Source organism: Drosophila obscura, unplaced genomic scaffold (genome assembly GCF_018151105.1).
Source record: "Drosophila obscura isolate BZ-5 IFL unplaced genomic scaffold, ASM1815110v1 contig_194, whole genome shotgun sequence".
NCBI lineage: Eukaryota > Metazoa > Arthropoda > Insecta > Diptera > Drosophilidae > Drosophila > Drosophila obscura.
The window spans coordinates 670,916-683,889 of record NW_024542783.1 but is presented as its reverse complement, the minus strand read 5'-3'; the positions used below and the strand labels follow the sequence as shown (position 1 = coordinate 683,889).

The 12,974-nt window shown below is 43.1% G+C and overlaps 1 protein-coding gene across 2 annotated transcripts in view; it reads left to right on the top strand.

Annotated features, from left to right (window-relative positions):
• LOC111075397 (forkhead box protein P1) overlaps positions 1-3,139 on the top strand; it is a 345,608-nt gene extending 342,469 nt beyond the window's left edge. Inside the window, exon 8 of one of the 2 annotated variants that reach the window (XR_005967931.1) lies at positions 2,964-3,034. Coding sequence is in view for 1 of the 2 variants with exons in the window: in XM_041593682.1 (XP_041449616.1) it covers positions 2,964-3,041 (78 nt within the window). In the remaining variant the exon portion in view is untranslated. Of the gene's footprint in view, positions 1-2,963 lie in introns of both variants that reach the window. The other variant, XM_041593682.1, reaches the window with a different exon arrangement.
• The last annotated feature ends 9,835 nt before the right edge of the window (positions 3,140-12,974 follow it).

Sequence of the window (12,974 nt, the reverse complement as noted above, 5' to 3'; positions counted from 1 at the left end):
AGTTCTGCCATAGAAAAAAAAAAATATCAGCAATCCATTTCTAAGCCCCAAATCTTTAAGAAAAAGTTCGTTTTGTTCCTTGAGGAAAAATCGTGTTGACTAGTGTTATTAACCCATCTTATTTTAAAGACGATTTAGTTGAAGTGCCCGGAATGAGCACGACGGCCTTAAGAACATGAGCAAATCAAAAAAACCAAAAACGTTCTGTGGAAAAAAGAACACACAGCACAAAAATGTGAATGTGTATACATTTTTATAAGAAAACAATAAATAAAAGAAATTTAATATTTTAAAACAGAATTTACCCATGCCTTTTTCATCAAAATATCCAAATTTTTTACTTAATACATCACTTATTAGGGCCTTACTTTTTAAGGGAAATTCATCGCTTATTAAGGCCTTACTTTTCAAGGGAAATTCATCGCTTATTAAGGCCTTACTTTTCAAGGGAAATTCATCGCTTATTAAGGCCTGACTTATGGCTAATTCTCGCTTACTATGTCATCGATTATGCTCCTAGGACATCCCTGTGTTAAAGTAAACAACCCATCGTATGGCAGGTCATCGCTTATGTCATCGAGCTGCATGACGTTGCCATCGATGTGTGGTTGCTTACAAATCGTTTACCCGTACTGCAGGGTGGATATTTAAATATGCCACAAAATTACCATTACAAATCAAGTGGTTGCCTGTTTTTTCGGAAACTGGTCATATCGCAACTCTTTCAATAGTAAGATTCATTCTGAGTGGTAAATAACCATTTTTTTAGCCGGAAGCTTAAGGAGAATCGAGGAAAACCATACTCTCAACTCAGATTGTAATTTAATACCACAATCCAAGCTCTTACAAATCGACCCACCAGCATAGCTGTTGACCATCCAAAACATCGAATCAAGAATTATCTGGCTGTCAGACATGTCCTCACATCTAATAGGATCTTTTTGGTTGTTTCATAGATAGGCCAGAAACTTAAATAGAAATATACGTACATACATTTTGTAAGTTATATTAATCATAAGCTTGAATAAATAAATACTGACTTAGTACCTGTATACATAAGTTTATACTGTGATTGTTTTCTCCACCTCCTCCAGCAAGAGACCAAGCTACTCATTCTCTTTCTCGCTCGCACTCTCTGCCTCGTTCAATGCGAGAGTGCCCGCTAGCGGATAAGACGTAGAATCTAAATGGTACATGTAGGATCTTGATGTTAAATGTAGAATATACATTGTAGATGTAGATAACAGATGTAGCAAAAGAATTTAAAATGTAAACTTTTTTAAAATTCTACATAAATCATAAGCGCAAAAATGTATATACTGACTGAGTACGGGTATAAAACTGGTGTCGCGTCCTTAGAAGCGATTCACAGGTCCTTCTCGTTATTTTTATACCCGTACTCAAAAAGAGTTAAGGGGTATATTAGATTTGTGGTAAAAGTAACGCAGAGGAGGAAACGTTTCCGACCCCATAAAGTATATATATTCATGACACAACTAAAAATCAATTTTTTCATTCTGGCTATAATCGGCAATCTGGTAGATATGGTCATTTTCTACGATACTGCGTTTTCAGTTTTATCGTATCTTTAAAATTGTGCCTGCCATAGATTTTCGTCCTTTGTGTGGGCAGAATGGGGCGGGGCGAAATTTTGAAACACAATTGTTGCAGTGTGATATCACATGAATCTGGATATGTATATACATGAATATATATTCTTGATTTTAATTCTAAAAAATTATAAGCTCAAAAATGTATATACTAACTGAGTACGGGTATAAGTAGAGTCGCGTCCCAAAAGCGACTCACACGTTCCTTCTCGTTTTTTTTTTTAATTTCGACTTTATAAACTCGGGAAAAGTCGAAATCTATGAGAAGTCATTTTGGTCCACAGCGGAAAGAAAAAGTTCAATTTTTTCGGGTAGTGCTATTTTTAATAGATGTACTCTTAAGTTATGTCAAAAAAGCAAGCTACCTCTGAAAAAGTCTATCCGAAACGAGAAGGAACGTGTGAGTCGCTTCTGGGGACGCGACTCTACTTATACCCGTACTCAGTCAGTTATACATTTTTGAGCTTATGATTTTTTAGAATTATGGAAAAAAAAAAATTTTACATTTTATTGCTACATCTGTTATCTACATCTACATCTACAATGTATATTTGACATCTAACATGTAGATTATAGATGTACCATTCATATTCTACATCTCCTCCGCTAGGGGTTGCTCGCGCACTGAACGCGGTAGAGTGTGCGAGCGAGAAGGAGAATGAGTTGCTTTGACGTTTGCTGGAGGGGGAAGGGGAAGCAACTGAAAATGAATTTCTTCATTCTGGCTATAATTATGATCCGATCTGATTCAGATTCGGCAATCTGGTAGATATGGTCATTCCCTACGATACTGCGTTTTTAGTTTTAGCGTGTCTTTAAATTTGTGGCTGCCACAGATTTTCGTCCTTTGTGGTGGCGGAACGGGGCGGGGCGAAATTTTGAAATACACTTGTAGCAGTGTGATATCACATGAGTCTGGAAACAAAATTTGGTTCCTCTAGCTTTTAAAGTCTCTGAGATCCAGGCGTCAAACAAGATGGACAGACGGACAGACAGACATGGCTCTATCGACTCGGCTATTGATGCTGATCAAGAATATATATACTTTATGGGGTCGGAAAATTTTCCTTCTCTGCGTTACACACATCCACTTTTACCACAAATCTAATATACCCCTTAACTCTTTTTTGAGTACGGGTATAAAAAGTTGGGATTTTCCAGACAACAATAAAAAAGTTTGATTTTGTTGGATAGTATTATTCAAATCGAACGTTTGCTTAACAACATATTAAAGATCTTTTGTGCCGTTACACCTGGGCCTCCTTTACACAAGTCAGCCGAAATTAAAAAAATGTTGGATCACACTGCTCAAAAATTTTTGTCAATTAATGTAATAGTTGTGTTTTTTTTTAGATAATACCGAAGGAGGATATCAATATATTTCACCGGCGAACAGCCACTTTGTACCACCGGCTACGTCACCACTTGTAGCGGAATATGGGCATGAGCCTCCAGTTTTTCATCCGTGGTACGGGTCTAGACCGCACTACTATAAGCCATCAGCTCAAATTCCATACCATTCGCAGAACTCTTGGCTTTTGGAAAAACTAAAATCCAAAATAAACTTTTATACGCTGGGAAAAATTTTATTAAAGATTTTGATTTTAAAAAAAACTATTAAATTTATCGTGCTGATTTTTTTGCTTTTGGTTTTACCAAAGTTAAAAAATATTTTTAAAGATGAAATGATTGCCGAAAGTGAGGGAACGGAAAGAACATTTCTGCAAACAGACAAAGGTAAGGAAATGTATATATGAATAAAGTTACTACAAATTAAAAATATTTTTTTTTCAGATAAATTAGCACGACGAATTGAAAATCTCAACGACTTTCTCATTAATTCTCTACGTTATTTTGAACAAAAAAAATCATTAGATCTAGAAATACCATAAAATAATTGTATTGCATCTTTTCTAAGTTGCTTAAGTTTTATTAATTTATTTATATGTTAAGATCCTTAAAAAATATATAACTTATTAATAAAAAAAATAATAAAAAAGCATCTCCCAACGAGCAGCTGCACAAAATGTGTGACGCTTGCAGGCCTTGCCTGATCATTGTACAGTGACGACAAAATGCACATGCACATGCCCATTACCGATGCTAAAGAACGGCGTCTCCATGAGAGATTTTGATATCTTATTATACCCGTACTTAAAGAGAGTTAAGGGGTATATTGTATTTGTGCTAAGAATGGATGTGTGTAACCACTAAGCAAACAACACTTAGAGGCGTCAAAACGACTAAAAACTGATTGCATACAATTTTTGGACGATTGGCTCCCAGGCCTTCCGGTCGGGAGCAGATAGCTTCGGCAGGGCATTCTGCTCTCTCCGGGTTGAGCCGAGAGACATGTATGAGCCCTGTTTTAGACATGTATGCACATGTATTTTAGTTAAAATCACTTGTTTTATAGAATCTGAAAAACATAAATTTAATGACAAAGTTGATATTACGGCAGCAACGAATTCGAAAGCCGACGGCATTCGCACAATATTTATATACATACACATTTTATTTAGTATATACATGTGTAAAAAAGGGATATGTATATGCAAGTGTGCAATTTCAAATAAATAAACAAATAACAGCTTTTATTTTTATATATTTTTTTTTATCTTCCACGCACCCACCCATTTTGCCCATTCCACATTTATGTTGCGGCAGGTCAGCTCAGGTCGCTACATCAGCCCTCAAAACAAAACGAAAAACGAATTTCGGTTTAAGCGGCAAAAAATTGTAGAGCCCACACACAAGCATAGTATGTGTGAATACATGGCACACACACATTTACGTAACCTGGAAACGAAACTCAAAACGGTTTCGGAAAATAAGAATTGATAAATATTTTGTCGTGTCTGAGTACACACATACAATTGCAATGCTCGCCTTGCTTTCGCATCCCGTTATAATTATAAGTCAGAGAACACACATACAGGCATAGCTACACACGCACACGGTGTGTACACCGGAAGCGATCACGAAGCGATTGTATGCACCATTGCCGATCATCCCAGATCCAGCCGACCAGTCAGCCAGGTTAAGGCGTACAGGGAGGACACACTCAGCCCTAGTGCGCTTGCGCAAGGCCTCGGAAGGTGGGAGGCCTTCCGCGGTGAAAGTGCCAACGAGATGGCCAATCAGCTCGCGACGAGAATGGAGGAGGCCTGTGACGCAAGCATGAGACGGCGCAAGCCGTTCACGCGGCATCACAAGCCAATCGTCTGGTGGAATGCAGAGATCGCTGGACTTCGCACAAGGTGCCTGATGGCCAGACGAGCGATGCAAAGAGCGAGGCGCACAGACCGATTCGAAGCATCCCACGAGGAGTACAGGTATGCCAGGAAAGCGCTAAAAAACGCGATCCGAGGCAGCAAGCGGGAATGTTTTCTCAAACTCTGCGACACAGCTGAGCACGATCCCTGGGGCAGGGCCTAAAAGCTCGTAGTGAAGCGGCTCAGCGCCGGAAGTAAGGCGCCAACGGAACCCGGAAAGCTCGAAGCGATAGTCCGCACCCTGTTTCCAAGCGCCCCGCAAAGAGCCACAAGGCCCCCAGAAAGTGACGCTTCGTTAACAAACATCGCAGCAATCACGGAAGCCGAGGTCCTAGAGGTTGAGAGGAGCCTGCCCAGCAAAAAAGCCCCAGGTCCTAACGCAATTCCGAACAGAAAGCTAAAACTGGCACTCGCATTACAGCCAGCATCTTTCGTAGCTCTTTTTAACAACTGTCTCGAGGAAGGAGCGTTCCCCAATCGATGGAAGACGCAAAAGCTGCTTCTGCTTAATAAGCCAGGGAAACCACCAGGTGATCCTTCCTCGTACCGACCAATTTGTCTTCTGGACAACTCGGGGAAGGTGTTTGAGAAGCTTATTGCGCGCAGGCTAAGCGATGCCATAGAAGATGCCGGCGGCCTATCGACCAACCAGTATGGATTCCGTAAAGGAAGATCGACGCTGGATGCCATCGAAAAGGTTACAACCACAGCAGAGAATGCCATCACCGGAACACGTTGGAGAGGGGGCAACAAAGAGTACTGCCTACTTGTTATCCTTGACATAAAAAATGCATTCAACACGGCAGACTGGACAGGGTCCTGACGTATGAGACCAGGGTTCGAGAACGTACGGGATAGCTGCTGGAGTTCCTCAGGGGTTGGTACTTGGGCCGCTAATGTGGAACACGATGTATGACGGTGTCCTGCGACTACAGCTGCCAGAGAACACGACGATAATTGGCTTCGCCGATGATGTGGTCATCGTGGTGTCAAAGCACCTGGAAGTGGCGGATGCAGCAACAACCGAGGCAATACGAGCCGTGGAGTCGTGGCTAGCCATAGCGGGGGTTCAGCTAGCTGCCCACAAAACCGAGGCTGTGTTGATCAGCAGTAGTAAGAAGGTGGAGACAGCCAAAGTGTCGGTCGACGGACACGACGTCACATCCCAAAGGGCACTAAAATTCCTAGGGGTAATGCTGGACACCAGACTGTCGTTCAAGGAACACTTGGAGCACATCAACGCAAAGGCCTCACAGACATGTCGAGCACTCTCGAGAATCCTGCTAAACACCAGAGGACCAAAACAGGCAAGAAGGAAACTTATCGCTAGCGTTGTTTCTTCCCATATGTTGTATGCTGCCCCAGTGTGGTCCAAAGCGACGAAGGTGCCAAGCTACATGCGAGGAGTCGAGGCAACACACCGCCTATGCACGATTAGGATCGCCTGTGCGTTCAGGACGATATCCGACGACGCCGCAATCGTCATCGCGGGACTTGTCCCAATAGCGGAACAAGTGATGGAAAGGGTGGAGCTGTACGAGCTGGCCCAAACGCGTACCCACAATCTTCCTACGAGAGCAGCGAAGGCAATTGCTAGAATGGGGAGTATCGCGAGATGGCAGAGACAATGGGACTGCTCGACCAAAGGACACTGGACGCATAGTCTCATTCCCGACATCAAGGTCTGGATGGAGTGGAAGCACGGCGAGGTGGAATTCCAACTCACACAGCTGCTAAGCGGACACGGCTGCTTCAGGTCGTACCTGACGCGGTTTGGCCACGAATCAGAGAAATGGTGTCCAGCTTGCGGCCGCGGAATCGAGGAGGACGCCCACCAAGTCTTCTTTAAGTGTCATCGCTTCGAGCAAGAGAGGCGCCTGCTAGAGGAGGAGCTAGGTGCAAGTATAAGCGTCGAACACCTCGTGCCACACATGGTAGCGGATCCCAATGCATGGGACGCAACGGCCAAGTTTGCCGCAACAATATTGCGGAAACTTCGGGCTGTGGAGAGGGAGGGGAGAGTGCAAGCGGGATAAGACGGAACGGGAGTGCGAAGCACGGCTTTGCGGAAGTACCGCGCAGCCTTGCCATATTATTCCCCAAACACTGTACGAGACCCTAAAAAATCTTTAATTTAAAATAAGTGTAGCAATAATAAAGAACTGAATACAAAAAACACACGCATACGGTTTATATTCGACACAGCTGCAAAGGTGCTCTCTCTCGGCTCAGCCCGGAGAGAGCCGAATGCCCTGCCGAAGCTATCAGCTCCCGACCCGAAGGCCTGGGAGCCAATCGTCCAAAAATTGTATGCAAGCATTTTTTAGTCGATTTGACGCCTCTATGTGTTGTTTGCTTAGTGGTGTAACGCAAAGAAGAATCCGTTTCCGACCCTCTAAAGTAGATATATTTTTGATCAGCATCAGTAGCAGAGTCTAAGGTTATCTCTATGGAGTCTCACATTAAAAATTGTAAAATTTTAACTGAGTCGCCGAAGAGAAAGAAGCATAATAACTGTCTGGGACACCCTCAATCCCAGTGACTGAGGCACTTACTTCATCACCTACCGCCTCCCCTGTGCCCGGATCTGACTGCGATGTCAGACGAGAAGTCTACTGTACCGTCGGCGGCGCTTCTGGACCCGCACTCGAAGCCGCTGACGCTGCTGTCAGTATGGATCTCGTCATCTCTAGAAATGTCTCTTTTTTTCGGATTAAGCTCTTCGGATTGAATCTTCTTTGCCGTTGTCACCTAATCCGCTTAATAATCCGATCATCCTTTCAGCTACTCTAACTGCTGTCGCTCCACTAAAATCTATTTTCGTCTCTCGACTCATACTCTACGTCGGCTTCTTTCGAGCCACAGCCAGTGTGCCGTTCCTCTGATCAGTGTGCATCAATTTAATTCACTCATTATTTTGGGAACCTCGATCACAAATAATCCGAGTTGGTAATAAAAATTGTTTTCCAGCAACGCGCGAGGCATTTTCTCTTTCATTCACCCAGTCGTTGGTTCTTTTTGTATGTTTTAAAGGATTTATTGCTTTCGGGCGTGGTGCCTAGCCGATCCTTTCTTTCGCTAGTCCGCGGATTCTACATCCGCCTTCGCCTTCAAATCCTGCGTGTGTGAGTGCGTATTTTGCCAACGGGTGACAAGGAGAGCAAAGGGTTTTTGGCTGTGACCTCTCTACGTCGACTACGCACCTCTTCCGCCTCAGGAACTACGCCAACTCAGAAGATCAAGTCGCCAGTCACTCCCAGAGCAGCTAGTAGCAGCCCTGCTGCGTGGACCAAGTCGGTTCCCTTCCCTTCTCCCGTCACTCTCAAGGTGCCAGCTCGGATCCAAGACGATCCAACCAGCTCTAAAGTTTTCAGTCCCGTCAGCTCTCGACCCTCTATCACAATGGATACATCCGCCACCACTACTGCACGGGAAAAATTAGCCACCGCTATTGGCCGTTGGTCTCACTTGGAAACGCGCATCACATCCATCCGCATCTCCTTCCGAGGTTCGCCGAGGACAAATCCTCAGTATCTGGGCGGATGTCGAGGCGGAGTATAAGGCGTGCTCCGCAGTGATAGTTGACGAAGATCCGTGGGTACAAGAAGACATATTCACAGTTTATTGTGGTGAAGTAAATAAGCGATACGGAGTCAAAAGGATAGTTAGCTGTCTCAAGAGAATGGATGGTACGTGGACAAACTCTAGTGAGGACTCCCTACATATTCGACTCGATACTCATTTTCCTGGGTGCACGACCATCGAGCCGGCATACACCCCAAGTGAAGTGAAACCTCGATGGTGCACATCCTCACTAAACGGAATATTAGCTGGGCAGTAAACAGCTTTAAATCCTTCAAATCGCCTGGCCCGGACCAAGTCATTCCGGCTCAGTTACAAAAAGCCGGGGACATGGCCATCAACTGGCTGCAAAGTATCTTCAGGAAGATACTGACAGTGGGAAAAATCCCCCGCGCTTGGCTAAAGGCTAAAATAGTTCTTATCCCCAAAGCAGGGAAACCCTCACACACAACCCCAAAAGACTTCAGACCAATAAGTCTATCGTCCTTTCTTCTCAAAACCTTTGAAAGACTTCAAGACGGGGTCAGATTAAAGACGCGGGGGTTGGTTCAAGACGGTGTCGGATTGAATAGCTCGATTCCAAGACAATTTGCAGTGATTGCAAGATCAAGACTGAATCAAATGGCAGGCGGCCGAATTGCCCGTGCCCTAATGCGAGCGAGAGAGTGACAGATCGAGAGAATGATAGCAAAGCAAAGGAAAGAAAGAAAGGCGCGAGATGAAGAGGCGAAAGAGAACGGCTGCATAGGCTGTTGCCGTGCATGAGTGCATGAATGCGTGCATGAGTTTGTAGGTAGATGACAATTTAGTACAGTGGGCAGTGCAAACAACGAACAATAATAAGGATTTACTCTACTGCTGCACCACTGGCTATAATCTATGCATTTGTCCACTATTTGGCTGCTTAAAGCATAGTATCCAGCACTGCGGAATCGAAAAATTCGTGTCAAACTCCATATAAAAACGAGAAGGAACGTGTGAGTCGCTTCTACTTATACCCGTACTCAGTCAGTATATACATTTTGGAGCTTATGAATTTTTAGAATTTAAAAATTAAAAAAAAATTTTATATTTCAAATTTTTTTGCTACATCTGTTATCTACATCTACAATGTATATTTTACATCTAACATGTAGATGATAGATGTACCATTCATATTCTATCTCCTCCGTTAGGGGTTGTTCGCGCACTAAACGCGGCAGAGTGTGCGAGCGAGAAAGAGAATGAGTAGCGGGTCTCTTGCTGTAGGAGGCGGGGGAAGCAACTGAAAATTAATTTCTTCATTCTGGCTATAATTATGATCCGATCTGATTCAGATTCGGCAATCTGGTAGATATGGTCATTCTCTACGCTATGCGTTTTTAGTTTTATCGTATCTTTAAAATTTTGCCTGCCACAGATTTGCGCCCTTTGTGGTGGCGGAAGGTGGGGGCCGAAATTTTGAAATACACTTGTAGCAGTGTGATATCACATGAGTCTGGAAACCAAATTTGGTTTTTCTAGCTCTTATAGTCTCTGAGATCTAGGCGCTCATCGAGACAGACAGACCGACAGACAGACATGGCTATATCGACTCGGCTATTGATATCAAGAATATATATACTTTATGGGGTCGGGGTTGGGTTTTATGGGGTTTTACCACAAATCTAATATACCCCTTAACTCTTTTTTGAGTACGGGTATAGTCAGGGAAGAAAAAATGTTGGCAGCGAAGAATTCTACTTCGTTTTAAACTGGAAGGCGGAAAGGTTACAACGCAAAGTTTGAGTCCTCTTCAATGAAAATTATATGGTAAAAATCGCGCACTTTTACGTTACATTCGCATGCATATGAGATATTAGGTAGGTTAAAGTCTCCAAGGACTATAAAACGATCAGAGTCATTAAGTTGGGACGAAACAGACTGAAGATGGGAAACGTGAAGCATATAAGTGGAGAATTTGTAGGACGGCGGAATGTAAGAGCAAGATATAAAGCTTAACAACAATAATTTCAATGTTATTATGCCCTTCGACGTGAAAGATTTGGGAAGCTATGTCCGAACGAACAGCAATCAGGACACCGCCACCACGAGATGGACGATCATACCTATGAGCATTCTGATAGGTTATCTTAAGGGAAAGAGGAGAAATTGGACGGACAGAAGTAAAAGCAGTCGGAGATGGAGTTGGGAGGACACCCACTTGTCGTTCAGGGCTAGAGAGACGATTTGTAAACACATGACAGATAGTATATTCAGGCCAGAAAGAGGGGTCAAGCAAACTACTGACATGTTTGTCAGGAACGAGAATTTTAAAGGAAGATATGTTGCGCTTAACTTTAAAGTTAAATTTAGTGACAACAAGACCTGAGGAATCATCAATGTCAAGCTTAGAAAAGATAAAGTCCCTCACCAGGACATCCGTAGCCGATGCCGTCAGTCGAGAAACGAAAATAGATTTTAGTGGGGCGACAGCAGTTAGGATAGAAGGAGGGATGGTAGAACTATTAGGTAGAACCGGCGGAGCAGATTCAACCCGAAGGGCAGAATCGGCAGATAATGGGCCAAATTCTGGGTTGACGATGGATGCCGAGGCAGACGGAGCCTCCACATCCATCTTGCCCGCAGCGTCAGTGGGTTCCAGTGAAGGCACCGAAGCTCCAGCGACAGGATCGTCATTGACTTCCCGCCTGACATCGCAGTCAGATACAGGCCCGGGAGAGGCGGCTGTTGAGGAGGCGGATGCATAAGCCACAGTCGGTGCCCCATTACATCCAAGTTCGACAGCACCAAAGTCTATTAAAGACGGTGAACTAATTGGGGATAGAGGAGATCCAGGAACTGCAAGGAAAACACCATTAATACCAGTGGGCACCTTTCTTTACCTTGTTGTTACCTTTCTTTCTTTTAGGCGACTCAGTCAAAATTTTAAGATTTTTGAAATGAGACTCCATAGAAAGAAACTTTTCCTGTAACAGTCGGAATCCAGAGTTGACGGCCGCGAATTCATTATGAGCTTGTCTCATAAAAACTCGCATGTCGCTTTCAATCTTCCCGCAGTCCCAGCATGTCCAGTTAAGGACACATCGAGACTTAATCAAGTCGACCACGCGTCCACCAATTTGGCCGAGGTCAGCGCATACCGTATTTGCATGTTGTCACACAGCCAGCAGTAGATGAAAATTTGCTTTACGGCTACCGAGCGACACTTTTTGGCATGGCAAGTACTAAATATATGGGGAAAAGGTAGAAATCAAGTCGGTGTTTATGGTAAAGCTGTCTCTCACGCTTGTAACACTCAGATAAACGCACAAACAATAACAAAGATCGCAAAAACAACAACAAGCGTTCGACGGTAGCTGCTCAAAACGCAGTTAGCAATCAAAGCTTAACACAGAAAAACGAGATAAACACAGAGAGACGAGATAAGCACAGAGCTTTAGGCGGGCACGGAGAGGCGACGAACAGAGAGCGTCAGTGCAAGTATGTATGAAGAAACGGTAAGAACGGAGATAGAACGGAGTAGAGAGCGGCTCATAGAGAGTGCATCGAGCAAACGACAACAACAACAAAGCTGTGAATACAAATGCACGGAAGAAATGAAAAAGAGCGATTGACTTTAAATATGAAATTAGTACACAAAAATACGCTAACTAAACGAGCACAGGTAGTGGACAGATTGCACGGTCGGTTCACAACACAGGGTACACAAATAAACCACAATTAGTTTCAATTAAATCTCGAAAATAAAACTTTTAAGAAGGAGCGAATCTGAGATCGCCCAACATCAAGGTTTATTTAGGAACCTAAGTGCGCGCAGAGCGAGGGCCCGTTGGGAAAAAGTTTACTGTTTCTGTCTTTATTCGTGTTGCCGACACCGCTCAGCAGTGTCCAAAAATAGATTTGCATGTGCGATAAGAACACCAAAATGCAGTTTGCGAATTCTTAGAACTTTATAAAGCGCGACAGGTCCGTCATCAACGAATGCATGGGAAGTCTCTTTTTCTGAGTACAGAATAATCAGAAAGCTGTCAACCCATAGCGTTTTTTTTTTAATCCTAATATTGTTTAGTTGTTTTTAAATATCTTATATACTATAAATTTGTAGAAAACAATCTGTGCATAAGCGGCTATCTCCGCAACGCGTGCACCAAATTGCATGCTGTTTTTAAATGATAGCCAGAGAATGTGACCTGGTTTGCACAAACAAATTTGTACTTTTCTATAAAAAGGTTCCTCAAGAATTACAAATGAATCAAAAAAATCTTAACTTTGGTCCAAAAGTGTGTGTTTGAACGCCTATTTCATTTCATTTCTCCGCAACGCGTGCACCAAATTGCATGGTTTTTTTTAAATGATAGCCAGAGTTTTCACTTTTCTATAAATAGGCTCCACAAAAATTATAAAATGAATCAAAAAAAAATCTCAAATTTGGTCTAAAAAAGTGTGTTTGAACGCCTATTTCATTTCATTTTGTGTCATTCTGTAGAACAGAATATTTGATGATAGATTTTGTTTTTTATAACTT